This window comes from Acomys minous (assembly GCF_964271855.1).
Source record: "Acomys minous genome assembly, chromosome: 3".
NCBI lineage: Eukaryota > Metazoa > Chordata > Mammalia > Rodentia > Muridae > Acomys > Acomys minous.
Genome location: NC_140485.1, coordinates 143,216,596 through 143,241,532, shown reverse-complemented (window position 1 = coordinate 143,241,532; position 24,937 = coordinate 143,216,596). Strand labels below are relative to the sequence as shown.

General features: G+C 53.8%; 1 protein-coding gene and 1 long non-coding RNA gene across 3 annotated transcripts; one reads left to right on the top strand and one right to left on the bottom strand.

Moving 5' to 3' along the window:
- Positions 1 to 23,885, bottom strand: LOC311593996 (centrosomal P4.1-associated protein-like). 2 transcript variants are annotated; one of them, XM_084775430.1, is made up of 11 exons: positions 23,766 to 23,885; positions 22,536 to 22,685; positions 19,648 to 19,863; positions 16,489 to 16,650; positions 11,797 to 11,896; positions 9,764 to 9,867; positions 8,923 to 9,006; positions 7,555 to 7,695; positions 5,153 to 5,237; positions 1,906 to 2,023; positions 1 to 606 (listed from the first exon to the last, which is right to left on the bottom strand). In XM_084775430.1, exons 2-11 carry the CDS (start codon positions 22,635 to 22,637, stop codon positions 417 to 419), a joined length of 1,302 nt encoding a protein of 433 aa, XP_084631556.1. In that variant the 5' UTR covers positions 22,638 to 22,685; positions 23,766 to 23,885; the 3' UTR covers positions 1 to 416. The 2 variants fall into 2 exon arrangements, with proteins under 2 accessions (XP_084631556.1, XP_084631557.1); XM_084775431.1 differs by having other exon boundaries at positions 11,797 to 11,875.
- Positions 538 to 1,557, top strand: LOC311593997. Its single transcript, XR_014777895.1, has 2 exons — positions 538 to 627; positions 1,301 to 1,557. It is a non-coding gene; the product is annotated as an uncharacterized lncRNA (long non-coding RNA).
- Positions 23,886 to 24,937: the final 1,052 nt, after the last annotated feature.

Here is a 24,937-nt window from a genome sequence, read left to right as displayed (position 1 = left end):
TGATCTTGTGTTTGTTTTTATCTGTGCTTTTGCTCATGTCCTTGATGATTGACAGATCATAATTATGTGAATTTATGGGATAGAATGCTACCCGAGGCTCTGTCTAGACACTTCAGGATGGTTAAATCATGCCTATGAATACACCAGCACCAGGGAAGATACCCCCACCCCCACCCCCACCCCTACCCCGCCACCTGGATCCCACTTATGAGGACTCTAAAAAGCTGTAGAAGTAGACATTTTGCTTGGCCAATGCCTGCCTACCGTGTAGACACCATGGTCTTTTTCAGTTTTTGGATGCCTCTCTGCCTCTGATGTGTAGGGCATCTCCAGGATTGTCAGGGGGGGCATCTATCAGTGTGAGTTGTTTTGCCTGTTTCGGTGCTTAGTGCCTGATGTTGAGTCAGGTGGATGCGTTACTTCCAGTCCAGGATGACAGTTCCCATCTCATCTTTGACCCTGACCCGCCCTGACGCATACTTGGTCTCCTGGCAGCCGTTGCAGTACACGGTCTTGCTGGTGCCGTCTGGGAATTCCCTCCGCTTGAACCTGGCTGTGTGGGTTTCTTTCTGTCCGTTGCTGAACATGATGGTTTTGTCTCCGTTCCTGTAGAACAGGGGCGTGCTGGTGAGTGGAGGCACGGAGCAGCCAACTGTGTGAGCATGGAAGGACTGGGAATGCAGGACACCACCAAATCCCCAGTCTCCCCTGGGAAAGGAAGTTGAGACTGTCTGGGGCAAGAGCAGGGAAGCATTGGAAAGACTGGAGAAGCCCAGGCTGTCCCGAGCACAGGAAGGTGGGGGGCGAGGAGGAGCTGGGGGAGGGGAAGAGCAAGGGAGCTGGGAGGGGCGGGGCGCGAGGGAGCTTAGGGGTTAGGGCTAGCGAGGGAGCTGGGGGTCATGAGGAGGTCGCGAGGGAGCTGGGGGGTCGTGAGGAGGTCGCGAGGGAGCTGTGGGGGGGCATGAGGGAGCTGCATGGGGGGCTGCGAGGTGGCAGGGTGCGAGGTAGCAGGCGGGCAGAGTGTTGCGAGGGAGATGGGGTGTGCAGAGGCAGCAGGACTGCCCAGTTCGTCACAGCAACAAAACCAAAAGGATCCTGGGTACTAAGCATTGTGCTGACACCACCAAGGGAGCTGTGGGAGCTATAGACGGGTGGGGGGAAGGGAGCGGAGAGATGCTGAGCACAGGGGAGGGGCTGACGAGGTAAGGTCTGGAGGAAGCATGGGTCAGGGGATACTGGGAGCATCAAAGGTGAGTTTACTGAGCTCTTGCCCAGGCAATAGCATTTCGTTGCATTTCAGATCCTTGCTAATATACGTGCCGCAACAGATTCATGCTTCTACACAGCTTTAAAGACACGGAAGCTGAAGACTGCCTTCAAGGCTGGCCAGCCTACACACTGGCATGTGTCACCTAACACCAGTGACACGTCCTGAGACATCTTTAGCTGGTGATGTGAACTCTGGGGCTGCCTTTGTCCCTGTCAATCACAGCACAGTCTTGGGGCACAAAATTCTACGTCTCTGCTCATATTCTCTATAAAGAGTTTTGAACTTGGTGTCATTTTTTTAATATTTATGCATTCTTATGTGTATGAATGTTCGCCCGCATGCATATCTGGGAACTTACACGAGTGCCTGGTGCCCATGGAAAAGTCAGAGGAAGCCACTGGGTCCCCTGGAACTGAGTTACAAGTGGCTGCGAGCTGTCACGTGGGTGCTGGGAATCGAGCCTGTGTGTGTCCTTTCCGAGAGAGCAGCTAACGGCTGAGCCATCCCCCCAGTCCCCGGTGCTGTATTTAAATGTTGCTGAACCCTTCGCAAACATGTAAATGGCCGTGGATACGTTATGGGACACTCTGCCCAGGGGCGGAGCCTCAGTTCGCACTGTCTGGCGGGTCGCTGACCTTTTTACTGTCACAGATGTCCCGTCGGGGAACACGGTCTCCTCACACCCGTCTTTAAGCTGCTTCACTGTCCCGTCGGGGAACACGGTCTCCTTCGAGCCGTCCGGGTAGAATTTTTCTGCGGAACATGTTGTTTCAAAGCAGGTGTTATACTGAATGCATTTGGAAGCCACGTTGAATCTAAATGACCCACGTTAAAATATCAATGAGGAAGAGCTATTTTTTTTTCAGTCTTATGAGTTTGTGGTCAGGATTGGCAGGCATCACATCAGTGCCCCCGTGGGTCAGTGAGTCAGGCTCAGCAGTAGTGTAGATGGTCTCCAATGCCTAACAGTCTGTGGGCTTTTTCTACTTGGTGATGAATAAAAGTGATACGCCTTTGGTAGAAACCGAATTAAAATTTCAGGATCTGAGCCAGGCGGTTGTGGCACATGCCTTTGATCCCAGCACTCGGGAAGCAGAGGCAGAGGCACAGGCAGGTGGATCTCTGTGAGTTCGAGGCCAGCCTGGTTTACAAAGCAAGTCCAGGACAGTCAAGGTTATACAGAGAAACCCTGTCTTGAAAAACAAAACAACAATAACAACAACATTTCAGGATCTGCTATTTTTCTGGGCTGTGGACTTGTGGTGAAAATCCTTCTGTGGTGCTGGGTTGTCCCGTTGCTGCAGTTCCAGGCTGACCTGGAAGGGGGAGCTAGAGGCACCAGAACACATGTTTCTCCTCCAGCCTGCAAGGTGACCAGCCGTGGCACACTCCCGCCATCACACCTTTCCCAACACACAGGGGGACTGCATTTCTCTGATCTGTGAATAAATTCTCCCTTCCTCTTGTTGCTTTTGGTCAAATATCTGGCCACAACAGTTAAAAGAAAAAGTAACAGGGACATTGTTGACAATGCTTCTACTGTTGCGTATTTACTTTCAAAGGCAAGATAGATCGTTATCAGTCATAGTGACTGATAATGTGGAGACAGCGCCTCATTGTGGAGCATGCCGTAGCACTCACGATAGCCCCTCAGATCACACACTAGCCAGGGTCTGATGACAGTGCGTGAGCATGGCGCAGAGTGCTTTGCAGTGTGCAATTGCAGAAAACAGGAAAAAGCGTCCAAGTGAAATGTTGTTGACTGGTTTCCATGTGTCCTTCTGATGTCCGAGGGCTCTGTGCACATGTGTTGGTCGATGACTGGCAGTTATTGGCAAACAAAAAGGAGTGTGAACTATACTCAGGAGATGCGTGTGGTGTGGAATCTGACTCCCAAGCAATAACTCCATGCGGGAAATGTTTGTTAGCATAAAAGTCTAGAAAGCTAAGTGGCGATGTTGGTGCGGTGCCCTGGAGGGGTCGGGGTTGTCTCCCATTCAATAGCTTGAGAATCTCAGAGTCCCCTGCCTGGCACAGAATCAACACGAGTCTTTGCTGAACTTCGTTGAACACACAGATACACAGGTACACAGGTGCACCCAAAAATTGGCAAGGGGGGTCCGCAGGAAACTGTGATGTTTGCTGTTGAACTGTCACAGGAAGATGTTTTGGAGGATGCAAACCACACGCATGGACAGTGAGGGGACTCAGAGCCTGCTTTACAGGTACGTGACACAATAGAGACATTCCACATAGACCATCTGAGGTTCAAAAAACAGACAGGACTATCAAACCTTTTCCTTTTTTTCACCAGACCTGGCTAACACCCACCAGCCACCCTGTAGAGCCTTTGCGAACAACCAAGCATAATTTTTCAACGCCAAGTGCATGCCAAGAGTTACTGAAGAGGTGATTGGTCTCTGCCCACCCGTGTGCTCACCAGCCTGTGACAACCACAGTAGCACGGGCTGGAATGTTAAGACTAAGACAGTAGAGTCAGCTGGACTCAGCAGCACTGTGCCTGGCTTAGGCGCCACACAGCCGAGAGGGCAGCCTGGTCAGCAACGGCTCATTCTGCCTTGTCATTGCCCTATGTCAAGGTTTATGAACTCCCCGACTAATGAAAAGTAGGATCACACACACACACACACACACACACACACACACACACACACACACACTATTTCAGATGAATAGCCATTGCAGAAGTCACTGAAAAGCGGATCCGGACTGATGCTTCCCTTGCTCAGGTGGTGCCTGCTGACCTGCTGATCATGGTGCGCACAAAGCTCGGCTCTGTAGCTGTGCAGATCCAGCACACACAGCCTGTGCCTAGAGACAGGGCCTGAGCCCAGGGAAGTGCGATTCCCAAAGAAAAGTGAACCAGAAACAACAATAACAACAACACCAAGCTACCTGTTGTCAAGTGCTGATCACCAAGGAGTATTCCTACCTCCTCTGAGTTCTCTCGAGAGAAAACTGCAGCTACGGACCTTGAAGTAGGCTCGGCATAGTCAGTCCTGGGACCTGTTGGGCCTGGGCTACTCTCACCAAGAAGCTAACAGGAAGTTTAGGCTGCAGTGCCTGGGGCACCTGACAGAAGCAAACAGAAGGCTTTCTGGTAGGGCAGCTCCTGCCTGCGCTGCCTATGATTGCCACTGGATTCGTCCCTACGGGACAAACAGGAAAAGCAAGGGGGCATGGCACCAGCAGGACTCAGCTGTGACTGGCCCCACACTGAGCTCCACGTCAGGGTCCAACTGTCACCAGAACAAGCCTGAGAGGCAGATACGTGTAAACTAACTTGAGAATAAAGGGAAAAGGAAAATGAAACAAGAGAAGGGGAAATTAGTCTAGACACTAGGTAGACCTGAAAAGGACCAGAAGGAAGCGAAGAAGGTCACCAAGCCAAGAAAGACAATAAAGAGCATGTGAGGCTTAAAGGGAAAAATGGTGAATGAGAGGGCAGTTCTAAAGAATGGACCCAAATGGGATCAATATGAAAGGGGGAAACGTAATGTGTTCAGAGACAGGCAGACCAGGTTGTGTCTGCGACGGGCAGTTTAGAGAGATAAGGAATGGAGGACAGGCAGTGCCACCGAGTTTAATAATACAGGCGTGCCAGACAAAACACAGGGCATCCAGGATGATGGACTTAAGGCAAGTGAAAAATGACTTTTCAGTATAATTTTGCCCTATGTACTTCATAGAATGATTTTTAATAAAAAAAATTTACAAATCTAACTGGGCAGCCTGAACTTCTCTTTGGTGAAGCTAAAGGCTGATGTCTGCTGCCCTCTGCCCAGTGCTTGGACAATCCTACCGTCCCCGACATGGCATACAGGGCGGCTGAGCCAGCAGGCACAGGGTGACACCACTCACCGGTCCACTTGTTGGGAAACTTCACAACTTCGACACCATCTGGGTAGGTTGTGTGCGTAGTCTGAGCGTCTGCGTAATAATAAATCTGTGAAGGCAGGAAACCCATGTTGGGGGGGCAGTTCCCCTTAAGCTGTGAGCCTCGTCAGTTACTTCCCATAGGCTCAGCAAGGGAGGGAGGCTTGACCATAACCGTGGGCACACTTCCACAGTGGTGGAACACAAGAGGTGGAGCTAGTCACTGACACCCCAGCAATGACTATTGGTTATTGGGAGGCTTAGTCCTCAGTTTTGTACTTAAGTACCCTCTAACTCGAGACTTGCTGAAGCCTTCACGCCTCTTGGGACCTGTAGCTGGTGAGGTCTAGATTTGGTGCTGACTTGTGTGAACCCTAGTGTCCCATGAACCCCACAGTTTTCAGACTAGTGGCCGACTGTGACAACCAAAGGACCTCGCCTTGTGTGCTGCTGTTTGACCTTGGCCTCCCCAATAGTCATGTCTGCTTGGTTTCCAGGGAGACAGAGGGACCAACATTTATAAGTGCTGGGTGGTGGCAGGTGCTCCTGATGCTAACCAAGGCCCAGACCCCCCTCAGGGAACAGCAACCACAGCTGCATGGTAGGACAGGATCGAATGGGGTGCTTGTCTGAAAAGTAAGAACGTGGAAGGAAGCCGCTGCTCTACCCCGGTCCTCCCCGTGTCTCTCCATCCACAGAAGTGGGAGAAGAGGATAGAATGTCTTTAATGGAGTCGTATCATTGGTGCATCCGTGGCTCTGGGATTGGAGTGTGTCTTGGTCTGTCAACTTGGCACAGGCTAGAGTTATTTGAGAAGCGGGAAGCTTAGTTGAGAAGAGCCTTTCCTTCAACTGCTCTGTAAGCTTGGGGGTGGTGCAAATCCTTGATTAGTGATTGATGTGTTAAGGTCCGGACCACTGTGTGGGTGGCACCACCCCTGAGCACATGGCTCTGGGTTGTATAAAAAGCAAGACAAGCAAGCTAGTAAGCAGTGCCCCTCCATGCTTCCAGCTTCCCGTAGTGACTTCTCTCAGTCAGTAACTGTGAAGGCAACATGTAAGTCTCATAAACCCTCTCCTCCCCAAGTTGTTTTTGATCATGGTGTTTATTGCAGCAATAGAAAGCAAATGGGGCTTCTCTGTGCCATGATTTTAAAGCACACTCTTTATATTAATGGCATGCCCAAAAGCCAGGCGGACATAGGGACCGGCTCCTGTCTCTGTCACCGCATGTCTACCTTGTTTCCCTTTGCAGGTCAGGAGACCCAGGAAGGAGTCAGCAGCTCCTGGACAGCCCCCTGGGGAGGGGGGCGCCTGCTGGCCTCTGTGATGTCTCAAAGCACGGATTTCCCTCCCAGCCTGCACTGAGCCCATCCCCCTGTCGCCCCTCACCTGTCTGTCTGTCCATGCTCCCCACCACGGCCGCCTTAGAAACAAGTTTGTCACCCCTCCCCACAAGGTGAAGCAACACGTCTCTTTGCCCCATGAGTTCCTGAAAGTCATCACTTAAATAGGTCTCCCAGGATTCTCTGGTTCAGTTTTCCTAGGTGCACAGTTTAGCTCAGGTCAGGAGAACTAGAGTTCACAGTGGAGGGTGGGGCAGTGGTGGGAACACCGCTGGTGTGCAAGTCTGCGGGCTGAGGCGGTGGGAACACCGCTGGTGTGCAAGTCTGCGGGCTGGGGCGGTGGGAACACCGCTGGTGTGCAAGTCTGCGGGCTGAGGCGGTGGGAACACCGCTGGTGTGCAAGTCTGCGGGCTGGGGCGGTGGGAACACCGCTGGTGTGCAAGTCTGCGGGCTGAGGCGGTGGGAACACCGCTGGTGTGCAAGTCTGCGGGCTGAGGCGGTGGGAACACCGCTGGTGTGCAAGTCTGCGGGCTGAGGCGGTGGGAACACCGCTGGTGTGCAAGTCTGCGGGCTGAGGCGGTGGGAACACCGCTGGTGTGCAAGTCTGCGGGCTGAGGTGGTGGGAACACCGCTGGTGTGCAAGTCTGCGGGCTGAGGCGGTGGGAACACCGCTGGTGTGCAAGTCTGCGGGCTGAGGTGGTGGGAACACCGCTGGTGTGCAAGTCTGCGGGCTGGGGCGGTAGGAACACCGCTGATGTGCAGATCTGTGGGCTGAGGCGGTGGGAACACCGCTGGTGTGCAAGTCTGCGGGCTGGGGCGGTGGGAACACCACTGATGTGCAGATCTGTGGGCTGAGGCCATGAAGGATCTTACTCACATGCTATACCACTGACAAAATTCTCATTAACAAGAAATCCCTGACCTTCTCCCTTCCCTCGTCACCTGACACCAGGAGAACAAGAGAACAGGCGGCTATAAAAGAGATGCTAGTAACTGGGAAGGCTCTGACTGGACAGCAATACAAGTGTGTCCCTGCACGCACCACTCTCTGGTCCGACTTCACTTTCTTCATGTCGCCGTTAAAAAACCTGGTGAGGGTTGTCCTCTTGTCCGCGCTGATCTCCTTCATGGTTCCATTTGGGAAGGTGATGATAGTTCGCCCATCGCTGAGCACCTGTTCCACCTTGATGGTCACAAGACCCATGGGTGAAGAGTTACAACAGGTGTGGTACTGAGGTTCCGCTGTTTTCCCTTGTATTCAGAGTCATTGCCCACTGACTGTCTTGTAGGGTGGACGCTAACAGCTACACACACACACACACACACACACACACACACACACACACACACACTATACTGATGATCTTCCAATCCTTGTCCTGAATTTGATTATCAATTATAAGTGTTATTATTTGTTCCTTAGTGTCTGCCTTCTTTCAAGTTGATGCTGTGCATTTGCCATGAGTCTGTACAGAGGATCCTGATAGCGTGCTCCAGACAAAACTGCATGATTACTATGTAAACATTAACTCTTGGGCGTGTTTTGTCTTTTCCATCTCATCCTTTGGACTCAGACACTACTTAAAGGTTTTACGAAGTTAATAGTCAGCAAATAAGTAAGTTCAGACACGTACTGCTGGGCTCTCAGTAGAGAACATCACCCCGGGAAAGATCAGTGTGAAGAAAGACACTGGCGGAAGTAACCTCAAGTTGAGGAGTTAATATACATATATTTTAAAAACTAATTATGCCACATGTTAGAATTATGCTTAAAATAGCTGGAAATATAGGAGCTGACTCATCAGAGTTGAAAACTAACACTTCTGAACAAGTCAGAGAGCTAGCCAACAAAGAAAGCCCAGACAACAACCCAGATAACAGACTCCCAAGGCCAAGGTGGTCCACTCCCTGGATCATGAAACATCAGGTGATGGGGAGAGGAGGAGGAGGAGGAAGAGAAGGAGGAAGAGGAAGAGGAGGAGGAATAAAAGAAAGGGGGTTGGGGAGACTGTAGTAAACAGCCATGAGGCCGAGCAGCCTTGTTCATCTACTCAAAGAGATCTCTGCTTTCAAGGGTAAAGATTTTCCTCTACTCAGCCCAAAGCTCCAAAAACAAAACGAAGTGCAGACACTCCAGCTAAAGAGTGTGAAAGCAAAGGTGCTGTCATTGCCCCAGTTTCCCATGGGGGCCTGCGCAGCTTACCCCTCCCCCACCCCTCCCTGAGACAACCTTAGCACTCTGGCAGCAGACCTCTGGGACAAAAGTGCTTCTTGAGGTAGCTGCAAGCAAGCCAGTCATCAATGAGGAGACTTGTGCCGGCCTAGCCCGTAGCCCCAGGACAGTCTGCATGGCTCTGTCTACTCGGCTCAGGGGGCGGGGCAGGGAAAGACTACGTCAGCAAACACTTACCTTGCCGTTCGGGTGCCGCTTTTCCTGTGTCTCGTGTTCCTTCTTTGCTTCCCTGGCGTAGGGCGCTTCTCTGCAGGGTCCTGACTTTGGCAGAAGATTTTGTAGTGAGGTTGTAACCACTGCCCTCTGTTCCTGTTCCCGGCTGTGAGAACTACGGGGGCCGTCGACGCTGCCTCGTGAGACCAAGTTTGTGTTTGTAAAAGGTGTTTTCTCTCTCCCATGGGCTCCGTCCATAGTCCATAGGGTGAGCATGGTGACAGTTACCAAGTTCTAATTCTGAGTGCTGTAAGGTCAATCGGTGGCTGGAATCTAATGAACTAAACCCATCTCACCTTGCTGGGATGTTGGGAAAAGTTACTGACTGCTTTTGGGGGACCCTTCCACTGTCTACCTAGAACTTTTCAGCCTGTGGAGTAAATGACTTTTTCCCCCTGTGGAGAAAATGGCTTAGTTCTGCTGCCATGCTCTTCAGACACTGTATAGCTAGGAGGTAACTGACCATGGATCTAGAGTATTTCTGCTGCATTTGATTTTTTTCCCCATTCTTTTCCACTGAGAATTGCAAATAAAAAGGAGAGTAAAACCTTGGCTTCTGGATCCTTAGAGTCACAGAGGCTTTGCCTGCCTTTGGCCATGAGCCTAATGTAACCCCTCCAATGGTGGCAGGAAAGCCAGTTTCTATTCATTGGAAAGGCTGAACGCACTCAGAGGCCAGGGGGGTCGGGGACATCTGCAGCCATCATAGCCTTCAGGGCTCACCAGAAAGACAGAGCAGCAGGTTCTGCCACCTCCTCCAGATTTTTCTACCCCAGCCTCCCCGCCAGGTGAAACCCCCACCTACCTGCAGCCACACTGCATTCTGGGGAAAACTTGTGTGGAACCTGCTTGCTCGAGCCTGCATGATAAGCTCACCTTCTGAACTCTCTGGATTGGAGGACCACGTGTCTGGAACAGCAAAGAACCACTTGCCAAAAGACTGTATATATACAGTGAAAGTGCCGTGTTCCCAGTGCGAGTCCCAAGCCCAATTAAGTTCCCAATGCATTCTCTTTTTCCCCCTGAGGCCACTATGGGAACGAATGCCAGGGCCTGACAAGTGTTAAAATCCTGCGGTGCCAGGTGGAAACAGTCAACCCTCTCTGCTGATTGTGCTTTCACTACCTGTGACGGTGGCCTGGACAACTAAGCTCGCAGAGGGTGGCATCTGCCTGGAAGCTGCTTTTGCTCTAGTAGGGGGTGGACATAGGACCGCACAGTGGTCACCCACAGTGACAACTGCCCTCTAGACATGGAGGAGGAAACAGGCAGTGGGGAAGCAGCTCTGTGCCTCCGGGGCAGCTGGAAACTGGCAGGAAGGCCACCGTCCCTCAGGAACTGAGAGCGGCACACCCGCAGCCAAGAGCAGACAGAACAGTGCGTGGCACTTCCTGCGCTCTCAGAAGCTTTCTCCTTTCTTGTGTCATTCAGGACCCCTTGGCCAGGGAATGGCGCTGCCCACAGTGGGCTGGGTCTTCCTCTACCAATTCAGTTCTTGTGGGCAGGGTCTTCCTCTACCAATTCAGTTCACAAGACAGTTCAGCACAGACGTGCCCACAGGCCAACCTTTACACTTCCTTGTTAAGATGCTCTTCCAAGGTTATTCTAGGTCGTGTTAAGTTAAAATTAACCCACGCGCAGAACATGCTAAGCTCAGACATTTGAACTTGTCAAAGAGGACTGACAAGGGCAGTGCAGGAGGGCAGGTAGTTGGGCTGCCGGTGAATGAGAGTCCTCGCTCTGCCCACAAGGGGGAGCAGCTGAGCCGGCCAGCCGAGGCTCTGAGCCAAGTTTCCACAGCACAGGCCATGCACACCCAGGGCCAGGCCCCAGTGTCCAGAAAGTGTATGTACTGTGATGGCCTCCACTGACAGCTGCTGGAGGAGGCATCCTTCCTGCCACTGGGGGGTCTCAGAGCCAGCAGGTGCGACCCACAGAGACAGGAGAGGGCAGCTGTAGCTCAGAGGAAGGTCAAGCAAGGGCTGGGCAGGAAGTGGTGCAGCAAGAGGTGTGGGAGTTGCTCTGGTGCTATGTGTTTTCATGCTAATTACTGGCTTCCAACATCCAGTCACTGCCCTGACAAGCACATCTGTCCTACCGCAAGCATTGCTGTGTAGCCTTGCCTCCCTGATTGGCAGAATAAAAGGCCTACACCTGGGCGAGGAGGAAGGAGCAGGTGAGGCTTCTGGGACTCTGAGGAGAGAAGAATCTTGGGAGGAAGAAGCAGACAGGTAACAGAGGAGGAGGAAGTAGGTGGAGGGTGTGGCCATGGGGTAGCAAGGAGCCCTGTGGGCCAAGAGGAGCAACTCTGAAGTTCCACATGGAAAGAAATGGCCCAGACGAACAACGTTAGCAAGTGCTTTGGGATTAGGCGTGGGATCAGGCTGAAATAGAAACTAGTAGAAGCAGGTGGCATGGGAGGGAGGCTGGAATATGATGGAAGGCAGTTTAGGAGTTAATATCTGTTGCACTGCAGGTGATAAGGCTGTTGTAATATACATCAGGTGTCTGTGTCATCACTGATTGTGAAAGTGAGTGAAACAATGTGTCTGCAGTAATTATAGGGTAAACATCTCCTAGGCCACACCCTTAACCTGACCCAGCAGGTAGGTGACATCACCGGCCAGCAAGCAGAAAGAGAAGCCCCAGGATGGCCCTGGAGAGCCAGCCTGGACTGGCCAAAGGTGTCCTTAGAGGGGACCAAGACGGAAGGAGACGCTCAAGTGGAAATCAGACAGAAGGTGGCCTCACCCACGTGCCAAGTCCCAGATCCCCGTGGCCATCCCTCCCAGGGAGCATCCAGCAGCAACTGGTCCCTTGCCGCCTCGCCCTTCTCACCAGGTAAGGACTCTGTGTCCAGGAATGTGGTGTCAGAAGGTGGTTCTGGTGATATTCTGCCAAGGTGACTCTGCAGGAACTTGGAAGACAGATGCATAACCTGGCATAAAGAGAGTCATAAAGCCAGCCTGTCGTCTGCCCCAGCAATGCCAAGGGACCAGTGACCAGGTGCTGTGCACAGCCACGCCCACGTTCACATACTTCAGCCATTCTCTACCAAGAGCATGGGGCTCTGTTCCCTGAATTCAGGCAGTTGGCAAAGTGTAGAAAGTTCCTACCCATATTCTAGGTTAAAAAAAAATCACTTCGGCTCTATTCTTGTTTTAGTGCTGAAGGAGTGCATGAAGACAGTTTTCTAATCTAGAGATACATAGTTATGTTTAGCAAATTCCTGAGCCCATTTTGAGTAACAAAGGGAGGGCTCTTGCTGGACTTCATGTGACTGGGATAAAGCAGGGTGTCCCCTGGGGTGAGGGGGTGAGGAAGTGGGGAGGTGGGGAGGTGAGGAGGTGGGGAGGTGAGGAGGTGAGGAGGTGAGGAGGTGGGGAGGTGGGGAGGTGAGGAGGTGAGGAGGTGAGGAGGTGGGGAGGTGGGGAGGTGAGGAGGTGAGGAGGTGAGGAGGTGGGGAGGTGGGGAGGTGAGGAGGTGAGGAGGTGAGGAGGTGGGGATATGAGGAGGTAGGGATATGAGGAGGTAGGGAGGTGAGGAGGTAGGGATATGAGGAGGTAGGGATATGAGGAGGTAGGGATATGAGGAGGTAGGGAGGTGAGGAGGTGAGCAGGTGGGGAGGTGGGGAGGTGGGGAGGTGGGGAGGTGGGGAGGTGAGGAGGTGGGGAGGTGGGGAGGTGAGGAGGTGGGGAGGTGAGGAGGTGAGGAGGTGAGGAGGTGGGGAGGTGGGGAGGTGAGGAGGTGAGGAGATGAGGAGGTGGGGAGGTGGGGAGGTGAGGAGGTGAGGAGATGAGGAGGTGGGGAGGTGGGGAGGTGAGGAGGTGGGGAGGTGGGGAGGTGGGGAGGTGGGGAGGTGAGGAGGTGGGGAGGTGGGGAGGTGGGGAGGTGGGGAGGTGAGGAGGTGAGGAGGTGGGGAGGTGGGGAGGTGGGGAGGTGGGGAGGTGAGGAGGTGAGGAGGTGGGGAGGTGGGGAGGTGAGCAGGTGAGGAGGTGGGGAGGTGGGGAGGTGGGGAGGTGGGGAGGTGAGGAGGTGGGGAGGTGGGGAGGTGGGGAGGTGAGGAGGTGAGCAGGTGAGGAGGTGGGGAGGTGGGGAGGTGGGGAGGTGAGGAGGTGGGGAGGTGGGGAGGTGGGGAGGTGGGGAGGTGAGGAGGTGGGGAGGTGGGGAGGTGAGGAGGTGAGGAGGTGGGGAGGTGAGGAGGTGGGGAGGTGGGGAGGTGAGGAGGTGGGGAGGTGGGGAGGTGAGGAGGTGGGGAGGTGGGGAGGTGGGGAGGTGAGGAGGTGGGGAGGTGGGGAGGTGAGGAGGTGGGGAGGTGAGGAGGTGAGGAGGTGAGGAGGTGGGGAGGTGAGCAGGTGAGGAGGTGAGGAGGTGGGGAGGTGGGGAGGTGAGGAGGTGGGGAGGTGAGGAGGTGGGGAGGTGGGGAGGTGGGGAGGTGAGGAGGTGAGGAGGTGGGGAGGTGGGGAGGTGAGCAGGTGAGGAGGTGGGGAGGTGGGGAGGTGAGCAGGTGGGGAGGTGAGGAGGTGGGGAGGTGGGGAGGTGAGGAGGTGAGGAGGTGAGGAGGTGGGGAGGTGAGCAGGTGAGGAGGTGGGGAGGTGGGGAGGTGGGGAGGTGGGGAGGTGAGGAGGTGGGGAGGTGAGGAGGTGGGGAGGTGAGGAGGTGGGGAGGTGAGGAGGTGGGGAGGTGAGGAGGTGGGGAGGTGGGGAGGTGAGGAGGTGAGGAGGTGAGGAGGTGGGGAGGTGGGGAGGTGGGGAGGTGGGGAGGTGAGGAGGTGGGGAGGTGAGGAGGTGGGGAGGTGAGGAGGTGGGGAGGTGAGGAGGTGGGGAGGTGAGGAGGTGGGGAGGTGAGGAGGTGAGGAGGTGAGGAGGTGAGGGGGTGGGGAGGTGGGGAGGTGAGGAGGTGAGGAGGTGAGGAGGTGGGGAGGTGAGGAGGTGAGGAGGTGGGGAGGTGAGGAGGTGGGGAGGTGGGGAGGTGGGGAGGTGAGGAGGTGGGGAGGTGAGGAGGTGAGGAGGTGAGGAGGTGAGGAGGTGGGGAGGTGGGGAGGTGGGGAGGTGGGGAGGTGAGGAGGTGGGGAGGTGGGGAGGTGGGGAGGTGAGGAGGTGGGGAGGTGAGCAGGTGGGGAGGTGGGGAGGTGGGGAGGTGAGGAGGTGAGGAGGTGAGGAGGTGGGGAGGTGGGGAGGTGAGCAGGTGAGGAGGTGAGGAGGTGGGGAGGTGGGGAGGTGGGGAGGTGGGGAGGTGGGGAGGTGGGGAGGTGAGCAGGTGGGGAGGTGAGGAGGTGGGGAGGTGGGGAGGTGGGGAGGTGAGCAGGTGAGGAGGTGGGGAGGTGGGGAGGTGGGGAGGTGGGGAGGTGGGGAGGTGGGGAGGTGAGGAGGTGAGGAGGTGGGGAGGTGGGGAGGTGAGGAGGTGAGGAGGTGGGGAGGTGAGGAGGTGGGGAGGTGGGGAGGTGAGGAGGTGAGGAGGTGGGGAGGTGAGCAGGTGGGGAGGTGAGGAGGTGGGGAGGTGGGGAGGTGAGGAGGTGAGGAGGTGAGGAGGTGGGGAGGTGGGGAGGTGAGGAGGTGGGGAGGTGAGGAGGTGAGGAGGTGAGGAGGTGGGGAGGTGGGGAGGTGAGGAGGTGAGGAGGTGGGGAGGTGAGCAGGTGAGGAGGTGGGGAGGTGGGGAGGTGGGGAGGTGGGGAGGTGGGGAGGTGGGGAGGTGAGCAGGTGGGGAGGTGAGGAGGTGGGGAGGTGAGGAGGTGGGGAGGTGAGGAGGTGGGGAGGTGAGGAGGTGAGGAGGTGAGGAGGTGGGGAGGTGGGGAGGTGAGGAGGTGAGGAGGTGAGGAGGTGGGGAGGTGGGGAGGTGGGGAGGTGAGGAGGTGAGGAGGTGGGGAGGTGAGGAGGTGGGGAGGTGAGGAGGTGGGGAGGTGAGGAGGTGGGGAGGTGAGGAGGTGGGGAGGTGGGGAGGTGGGGAGGTGAGGAGGTGAGGAGGTGAGGAGGTGAGGAGGTGAGGAGGTGAGGGGGTGGGGAGGTGGGGAGGTGAGGAGGTGAGGAGGTGAGGAGGTGGGGAGGTGGGGAGGTGAGGAGGTGAGGAGGTGGGGAGGTGAGGAGGTGGGGAGGTGGGGAGGTGGGGAGGTGAGGAGGTGAGGAGGTGAGGAGGTGAGGAGGTGGGGAGGTGGGGAGGTGAGGAGGTGGGGAGGTGAGCAGGTGGGGAGGTGGGGAGGTGGGGAGGTGAGGAGGTGGGGAGGTGAGCAGGTGGGGAGGTGAGGAGGTGGGGAGGTGAGGAGGTGGGGAGGTGAGGAGGTGAGGAGGTGAGGAGGTGAGGGGGTGGGGAGGTGGGGAGGTGAGGAGGTGAGGAGGTGAGGAGGTGGGGAGGTGGGGAGGTGAGGAGGTGAGGAGGTGAGGAGGTGGGGAGGTGGGGAGGTGAGGAGGTGAGGAGGTGGGGAGGTGAGGAGGTGGGGAGGTGGGGAGGTGAGGAGGTGAGGAGGTGGGGAGGTGGGGAGGTGGGGAGGTGAGGAGGTGAGGAGGTGGGGAGGTGAGGAGGTGGGGAGGTGGGGAGGTGGGGAGGTGAGGAGGTGAGGAGGTGGGGAGGTGGGAGGTGAGGAGGTGGGGAGGTGAGCAGGTGGGGAGGTGGGGAGGTGGGGAGGTGAGGAGGTGGGGAGGTGAGGAGGTGAGGAGGTGGGGAGGTGAGGAGGTGAGGAGGTGGGGAGGTGAGCAGGTGGGGAGGTGGGGAGGTGGGGAGGTGAGGAGGTGGGGAGGTGAGCAGGTGGGGAGGTGAGGAGGTGGGGAGGTGGGGAGGTGAGGAGGTGAGGAGGTGGGGAGGTGGGGAGGTGGGGAGGTGAGGAGGTGAGGAGGTGGGGAGGTGAGCAGGTGGGGAGGTGGGGAGGTGAGGAGGTGAGGAGGTGAGGAGGTGGGGAGGTGAGGAGGTGAGGAGGTGGGGAGGTGGGGAGGTGGGGAGGTGAGGAGGTGAGGAGGTGGGGAGGTGAGGAGGTGGGGAGGTGGGGAGGTGAGGAGGTGGGGAGGTGAGGAGGTGAGGAGGTGAGGAGGTGGGGAGGTGGGGAGGTGGGGAGGCGGGGAGGTTGGCAAAGTGCTTTCCTTTCTGTTCAAGGATGAGGATCAAAGTTCAGGCCTGTAGGACCCACAGGAGATCAGGTGTGACCTGTAATCCCAGCACCCAGAAAACAGAGGCAGGAAGATCCCTGAAGCTTCCTAGGCTGGAGAGAGGAGTCAGGGGAAAGGCCAGGCTCAGTTAGAGAACTTGTCTCACAAGGTGAGGGAGAGGCCCAGGGCCGCTCCCTGGTTAAGAGCTGTTGCTGCTGTTTCAGAGGGCCCCAGTTTGGCTCACAACATGACACTCATGTTGGATGGCTCACAACCACTTGTCACTCTAGCTCAAGGGAATCTAGCACACCCTCTTCTGGCCACTATGGACACACACACACACACACACACACACACACACACACACACACACACACACACACGGAAGGGGAGAGAGAGGAGGAGGAGAGGGCAGGACGGACAGACTATACTCAACAGTACAAGTTCCTAAGGTCACCTTCTTATGCAAAGACATGAAGGACAGTCTTTCCTCTGAGGACTCTGATCCTCCTGTGGCCATTGTGCTCCTGTTTTGAAGACTTCCAGAAGGAGCATCGTCTCTGTCATCCCAAGATGTTGTTTCGTCTGAATCGATGCCCTCTATCCTTATGTACACCGGCTAGAAACAAATGTGGGGGGTTTGTATCAATATCAATACGACTGCCCCAAAGTGTCCTGGACTATGACAACCCCATGTTGTCACTTGACCAAGGGAGCAGGAGAGAAGCTGGTCTCAGAAACCCTCCCCCAGTCTCAGATCAGAGCCATTGCACTCTGTAGATTGTAATCTACAAAGGGTTTACAATCTGTAGTCTAGAGAGGGCGAATAAAGGGCATAAAACCAAATTTAACAAATTTCAAGAAAAGCAAGTTTCTAGCCTTAGTCCTATTTTTTAAAATCATCGGTTTTGAAGTGTAGCTTAGTGATTGACCCAGCCACTATTTCCCTTCACGCACGTATCTGCCAAGCAGTCTGCTTACATTCAGATAATTGATTGCTCATAATCTGTTCTGCTGTGGCCCCCAAACTAGCAGCAAAACCACGCACACGGGAGCCCCCTGCAGAAAAGCAACAACTGCACACCCACCACAGGCAGGCAAGGACACCTGAGGGCAGGGGTGCTCAGGCTTAAAGAGCACAGTGAGGCGGGCAGGTCACACTTTAATCTGCTCACTAATATTGGAACGCCTTAATAATGGCTTGAGCTAAGAGACTTGGACTGGACTCCCTGCGTGTTGGTGATACTACACTGTGGCTCAGACACCTGTGACCAGCGCTTGCTTCCTGCTTCCTGCTTCTGGCTACCATCAGTTCCAGACCATCACAGGACCCCAAAGATTAGGACCAAACAACTCTTGCCCTCCTGTCTTTAAATCACAGGACTTCAGAGGAGCATGCTGGGAAGTAGGAAATACACAACACTTTCACAGTGTTTGCTTAAAGGTTTTCACACAATATCTTTTGATGATGTTCTTTCTCCTCCCTCAGTTCCCTCCAGATCCTCCCTTCCTCCCTACCTGCCCCCTGCCTGTCTTCATATTCTCTCTCTCTCTCTCTCTCTCTCTCTCTCTCTCTCTCTCTCTCTCTCTCTCAACAAACAAAATGAAAATCAAAACAAACTAGATAAAAGGAAAAACTACAAACCCCCAAAACACACACACACACACAGAAAACCAAACAAAAAAACCCCATGGGATTTGTTTTGTGTTGGTCAACTACTCCCGGGCATAGAACCTGCCCTGGAGTGTGGTTGACACACCCAGCGACACCCCAATGAGGAACGGGTTCCAGCTGGTACTGTTTGTAAATAGCACCCTGTGCCCACATCCCTCCTCAGTGCTGGGATTCCTTCCAGGTTGAGCCTGTGCGGGTCTTGGTGCTGTCACAGTCTCTGTGAGTTCATGGTGTAGCAGCCCTGTTGTGTCTGCGTGAGGCTGTTTCTGTGTAGTCAGCCATCACTTCTGGCTTCTACAACCTTCCCGCCCCTCTTCCCCATCGGGAGGGTAGGGGAGTGATGATGGCAGCCTCAAAGCCTCGCTCTCCACCTTGCCCGTTTGTGCTCTTCTAGGTTAACTACTATCTACTGTGAGAAGAGATGCCTCTGATGCGGCTCAGGCCAGGCTCTCATCTATGGACAGAGCAGTGTGTTATCAGGACTCACTTTATTGACGTGTTCCTTTACAGGATAATTGTGTTTGGCGCTCTCCTAGACACAGGACCTATCTAGTCCCAGTTTCGTGGTCAGTTTATCAGTGTCAGGTGTGGGTTCCATTTCCTGCAGTGGGCCTTAAGTTCAGTGAAGAAGCGGCTGGTGACTCCCATAATGTTCGGGCCACGACTGCACTGATACATCTTGCAGGCGGTCTCTGTTTAGGTAAATGGGTGTGTCATGGATGATATTGGCGATTAGCTTTCTCCTCTGGTGGCATGCTGGGGACCTTAGAGCACCAGGAGTGCTAGTCAGTAGGGGAGAAGCTTCTAGATGGGCAACAGCTCCATTTCTCCATTTCGGTGAGGATATTGTGTCTTCAGGAACAGAGCCTTACCATCAGGTTGTTGAGAACAACCAGTAGTGTTAACAACGGCCTGTTACATTTGGGGAGTTCCACGGCTCCCCTCTGGCCAATGACTCAACAAGATGTAATCCATTCCTGGCACTGGAGGATTTATTTGGTGGGATAAAATGTCTAGTTGGGGATATTATCTTCCGCATTATATGGTTTGCCCACTTAAATCAGAAGGCCTTGGGTTACCCAACACTCACAGCTGGCCAAAGACCTTTTCTTCCTGCGCTGGAGGCTGTCTACAAGTGTGAGGTTGGTGTTTCAAGGTGCATTGTCCTCTGAGGAGGAAGGGGCAGTGTGAACCTTCAACACCATGTCTCCAGTGCTAACTTTACAGTGTTGCACTTCACCCACATGTCTACACATGCCAGATCTTTGCACACTCTTCCTAGAACTGTGTTTGAATACAGGTATCCCTGGGAAATTTTAAAACTGGCATTCAGAGCATTATTTGTAGTTGCTGTTGCTCAAAGATGTGTGTTTGTGTTGCAGATGCTGTTTTTAGCCAGTCACATTGTGCAGTCAATGAGCATTTAAGAACTCGCCCATGAGTGATTACTTCACGGCAAGGACAGCCTGATATCAGATAGAGATGTGGAATGACACCTTTCTTGCCCACGTGAGCAAGGGGTAGTGGGGACAACATGGTAGCAACATCTATATAAAATCTCCCATAGGACCCCTCCCAGCTTCCAGCAGTGACAGCAGCCAGCTCCAACTACATTACAGGGTTAGATCTGGTCCTGCCTCCCCCTGTGCCTTGGAGGAGTTAATGACAGGATCCAGCACATCAGTTAAGGTAAAGTAGGAACCTGGAGTCCTGAGGAGGCCAGGCCATGTGTGCAGCTGTCCCATCTGAGCCTGTGAGAGTCCTGGAGACAGGGTGGGGACATGCTCTGTCCCCAAGGCTCCCAGGAAGGCCCAGTCAAGATTCACCGTGACTTCTGTGTGATTTACAATTGAGGGACACACAGTAAGCCCTCACAGGATACCCAGCTGAGACAGCATGCCTGTAAGCTGCTATTTCTGTAATGCAGAAAATCTGCTGTACCAGAGTGTTGGCTGCCTCTGCTGCAGGTGCTGAGGCTTCAGGGGACTTTGGGTCCTCCGTTCCCTGCTGCTTCAAAGCCCTCAGTTCCTCACGGAGCTCCTGGTTCTCCTTCATCAAGGCATCAATCTGGCTTTGGAGGTCTCTGTGCGCTGCACACCACCAGGATGCCTGTCTAGTGAGCTCTGCTGCAAGGTCGCAGATCTGCTTCTGCAGCCCCTGGGGTGGAAAGAGAGTGATAGGCACATCTCAGGCACCCTGTGGGAGTACCGTCCCCCAAAACAGAGTCTGTCCCCTGAGAGATTGGGGACCTCGGGGATGCCATTCACCTCCATAGAGAAAGCCAGATGCCCACAGCTTCAGCCATCATTACCAAGTGTGTCTTCCAGGACTGACTGCACGTGCCCCAGCTGCATCTCACGCATGGTGAGGCATAGGGATGGCTAGAACATGTCTGTGAAAGAAATCCACTGCTCTCCTCAGCCTTCCTCTTGGGGACAGTCAAAAAGGAGCTGCCACCATGAGTCTGAAAATGACTAAGACCCAGACCCTAGTCCTGGCTTCCCCACTTCCTTGCTGGGAGACCTCAGAGAGGCCATCTAAGCTCTCTGGGCCTGTGTCATTTCCCCAGAGACCGAAACACAATCGCCGTGGCTTATCATCTGACAATGGAGACTGTCCAGCATGAAGGGTATTACTTGCAAAATGCAACTAGGTTTTGTGTCTGCTAATTTGTGTGTGTGTGTGTGTGTGTGTGTGTGTGTGTGTGTGTGTGATGTGTGTCAGTGTGTGTTGGTTCTATATTACAGGGTGGCAATTTTATTGTGATATCTGTTCATCTTAATCTATAAACCCAACCATACACACAATAGTTGCCGTGAGACATCAGCATCGGCCGCTCCCATGTGCTTCCTGGCTTGAGGATTGAAGAGCTGATGGCCAACAGGCAAGCGGTAAGAACTGACTGAGGGGCGTGCTCTTCTGCCTCTCTACCCTCAAGGGCAGATCCAGGGAGACAGAGGCCCCTGTGCCCATCACAGGACAGTGGCATCTATCACGTGGATGCTACTGTGGCTAACAAGGTCTGGTCTAGAAACACCTCCCCATTGCTTTCCCATTAGATGCTGCCCCAGACCTCCAGGGTTTGTCCTTTCTCTTGCCACATTGCAAAGGATCTCCTGCTCAGTGTTGACAAGGGTGTCCCAACACAGCTCCAAGCCACCTCTCTGGGTAATGTCAGCCCTGAGGAGTGTGTGAGTGTGTGTGTGTATGTGTGTGTGGTGGGGGGGGGGGGAGAGAGGGAGGCAGAGACAGATAAACATAGAGAGACAGAGAAAGAGACATAGAAAGAGATAAAGAGACAGAGAGACAGACAGAGACAGAGACACAGAGAGAGAGAGTGACAGACACAAAGAGACAGACACAGAGAGCACGCTGTGTAAAGAAGCCTGTCTTGTTTTCTTTCAGTGGTGAAGAGAAAAACTCTCTTTCCTTCCCTAGGGATTATCTCCCAAGAGTAAGACCGCACCACAGATGCACTGAGTCTTAAAGGGAGACTGGTACACATCGGAGAAGAAATTGATGACCATACCACTTCATCCAGTGCCGGAGACAATGAGCAAGTGATTGCATCATAGTTTTAGTGTCTTCTTCCTTTCTGGGCACTCTGCTACTAACACTAGCTTTGGGGGGTTTGGGGCAGAGAAGTGTGATGGCAGAGCGTGCAGGGACCTGACGTGCACCTCTGCCAACCAGGGCTAACCCTTGGACCCTTCTTCCACATGTGATAGTACCTAAAAAATTTGTTTTTTAATTAACATGTTAATTGTAGATTTTGATGAGGGCATGGTGTGATATTCCTCCACAACAAAAAGTGTCAAAAATGCAACCAGCAATTCAGATCTTCCGGGTAGAGACAGGGTTCCCAGGGGACACATGGAATTGGGGTCCTTGAATCTCCAGTGAAGAACAGTGTTAAGTTTCCAAATCCAGAAGTGTGTTCTCTAAGAGATTCTTGGCAGAGGCTCCACTGTGTCAGTCAGCTCCCTGTCACAGAATGCCGACCTGTAAGGACCAGGGTTTTGTTTAGGCTTCTGTGCAAAGCTTGCAGGTCATGCTTGCTGAGCTCCAGCACTTTGGGCCAGTGATGAAACAGGAACACTGTGGCCAGATCAAAGTGACAGAGCAAAAGTGCAGATCAAAGTGACAGAGCAAAAGTGCGCACTTTAGGACAACCAGGGAGAGAGAGAGAGAGAGAGAGAGAGAGAGAGAGAGAGAGACAGACAGACAGACAGACAGACAGACAGACAGACAGAGACACAGAGACACAGAGACACAGAGACACAGAGTGGGCTGAGATGTCAGCAGCCCCCTTAAGAGCATAACAAAATGACCCAGCTAACTACACTAATTACTAATTACACCTGTCTCTGCCCTCTGCCAATAGCATGGCCAGGTGCAGTCAGTTTAACACCTGTGATCTTCGGGAGACATTTGAGATGCAAAGTGTAACTCCAACTCAGGGTTGTCCTTAGTCCCGAGAAAACCCTGGCACCAGCAAGCCATCTACTCCAGGAGAGCAATGAACAGTCTGCCAGTGACAGGGGTCAAGTTCCTTACAAGCGTAGGCTTTAGGGGCGCCTGAGAACTCAGGGGGCCTCCTGTTTCACCTTGCCATCCTAAAAATGCCATTTTCTGAAAATTCCCTTCTCAGGAAAAGATAATCCCATGACCCTGTGATACTCTCTCTGGGACGCTTTGTTATACATGTTGCCCAAACCTGTCTCCCTTTCTTCAACAATGCTGTGTGACCTCTACGACCAGGGGCTCACGTCCCGTCCCTCCACGTACATTAGGAACAGTGTGGGGCTCTGCTTCTTGGCCTGGCTTACCATGACGATCTCAGGTGTGCTGTCCTCCTTGGGGACCTGTGCTGAAACATCCATCTTCTTTTCATGGCTGGCCCCTGCTCCCTGACTCGGGTCTTCTAACATGGCTTGTCTCTACTGACTCCTTAAGCCTCGAGGTGACCAGCAAGCATTCTGGTTGTAAAGGAGAAGAGTCGTGGGGCTTATGGTGCATCCCACCTCCGCCCCTCTCATCATCAGCCAATGGCCTTTCAGGCCTCATGGGAGATGCCTAACCATGCCTCACCAAGTGCCCCACCCCACTGCCTGGGAACAGTCTCCACCTGGAGCTAACCGAGAACAGGTCCCCAAGTCTGGAAACCTGGAAGTTTAAAAGAGCTAGCCGCTTACAAGTGGTGTGTCCCCAGAGGTGGGTGGGAGATACTGTGATCCCGAGTCAGCATGGTGCCTGATCACACCAGTTCTGCCAGCATTACCTTGAGTGAGCAGGGCCCTGAGAAGACACCTGGGAAGTCTTAGTCCTTCATCAGACATCTGCTGGGGATGCCTTTGACTATCTCTCATCAGGACAAACCCCTTGTCCCCAACCTACAACTTCCACAGACTAAAATGATGACACAGAAGCAGGGGTTTATGGGGCCATAGGGGAAGAGTCCAGCAGGACACGGCTGAGCAGGGAGAAAAATCATGGAGGAGCAGCCTTCCACAGGATAGCACAGGCGCCAGCATATGACACCAGCAACCAAGTCCCCTCATTCCCCACCACTAAAGTCCCAGGACAGTTAATTCCTACATCTTTTCCAAGGGTGGAATGGTGGCCACTGACCGGTTTGCGGGGAAGGAGTGCGCACTGGTGAGTGGCAGGGATTTCCAGGCAGAGCCTTTGGGAATGTCCTGACCCCAAATCACAAATAGAACAACACATTCCCCGTTTCTACTCATAAATACTCGTGTTCATAAGGCTGAGCTGTATATAAAGGAGGATGAGAAGCTTAGCCACAGCGATGGGGAATCAGATTGGAGACAAGCTGCTTCCTAGTGAGAGACAGACAAAGGTGTCTACAGCAGGGCTATTTGCAACCCACCATGCCCTCAGCTGGCCCCAGGCCCCATGGCTTCCTGCAGAGGTGGACTGGCATCCATAGCTTCTCAGAAAGGGGAACCCCATGTTCCCCAACGTTGACTCCTAAGCCCATCTCACCAGGGAGTACCCTCCCTCAATGCCCCCCCCCCAGCCATCCTGGGTCACTTCACCTAGCCTAAGATGGTGGTTTCTGCCAGGACATTACTCATCTAGGCCATATCCCAACAGCTCTTGGTGCCTTCCACACAGCTAGCTTAAGAACTCCAGGAAGCCCATCTATTCTAAACCGACTCTCCATCTTAAAGGGCCATGCCATCTTCTGCAGCCTTGAGGGTTTTGTAAAGTTCAACAATACTCACCAATATACCCATGAGTCAGCTGGAGAAATCTCTGGAGAACTGGAGAGAGTCAGGTTGTCTACTCATTTGACTGCAACAGAGTAAAAACTCAATTCTCTCAGCACACATTCTTAAAAAAACCATAAAATTTCTCTAAAGTAAAAGCAAACTGCTCAGACATGTTCACGAGGAAGGCAGAATCTCTGTGAGGTTAAACAGAAGACCCAAGGCAAAATTTTGTCATTCCACAAAATGATTCTTCTACTGACTTGTTTCTTTCCGTTTTGTGATCATGGGTGAGGATGGAAAACAGGAAGATTCATGAACAGCCTGAAGCCCTGGCCATCACTTCGAATCCACAGTATGTAGAGTGGTTAAATAAAATCAAACAGAGGGAACATCTTTCACAAGAGTGTGTCAGTCACTGATCCTGGGGACATAGCAGGGTCTAGCTGTGCTGGGATCAACAGAGCTACTTCTGGGAGGCCTTGAACTGCTTCTCTTTCTCTTTCTATGATCAACTTCTACTTGGACCAATCCTTGTTAGTCAGGAGAGACCAGGTGCCAGGACTTTGATTGGATCCATTGGACGAGAAGACATCCACTGCCTGGCTCTGGTCAGAGGTGTTCCTACCCGGGAAGGAGTCCCTAACAGGGGTCCATGCGATGTGTCTGCAGAGCTGGATAGAGAGAGGAGCTTCTGACCCGAGGAGGCCGGGTGGAGGGTGTCTGCATGTAGAGAAAGGGCTACAGTGCATCGCCTCTTGCCCGTTCTGATGGCACACGCCTGCAGGAGCCCCTCGAGGTGCCTGCCCTGGCATCAGTCAGCCTGAGTCTGCTTGGGACACTGTCCAGCTGGATGGTGTGTGACATGGGAGGTGACTGTATCTCTTACCCACCTTCTGAGAGCAGAGGTCAATTCTGGAGTCGCCTGTTAAGGGAGCAGCAAACACTCTTTCTAGGAAACCTGTGCAGGAAGGTCCAAAAGACAGAACGGTGTCCAC

Excerpts from the sequence above, each read along its gene's own strand:
- LOC311593996 (XM_084775430.1), bottom strand. The coding sequence starts at position 22,637 with ATGTTAGAAGACCCGAGTCAGGGAGCAGGGGCCAGCCATGAAAAGAAG. Across the intron at positions 16,651-19,647 it reads CAGAGGCAGCCAACACTCTG|CCGGTGTACATAAGGATAGA; the intron begins GTACAGCAGATT and ends ATTTGTTTCTAG. Across the intron at positions 11,897-16,488 it reads TCATGTCTTTGCATAAGAAG|GTTATGCATCTGTCTTCCAA; the intron begins GTGACCTTAGGA and ends TCTTTATGCCAG.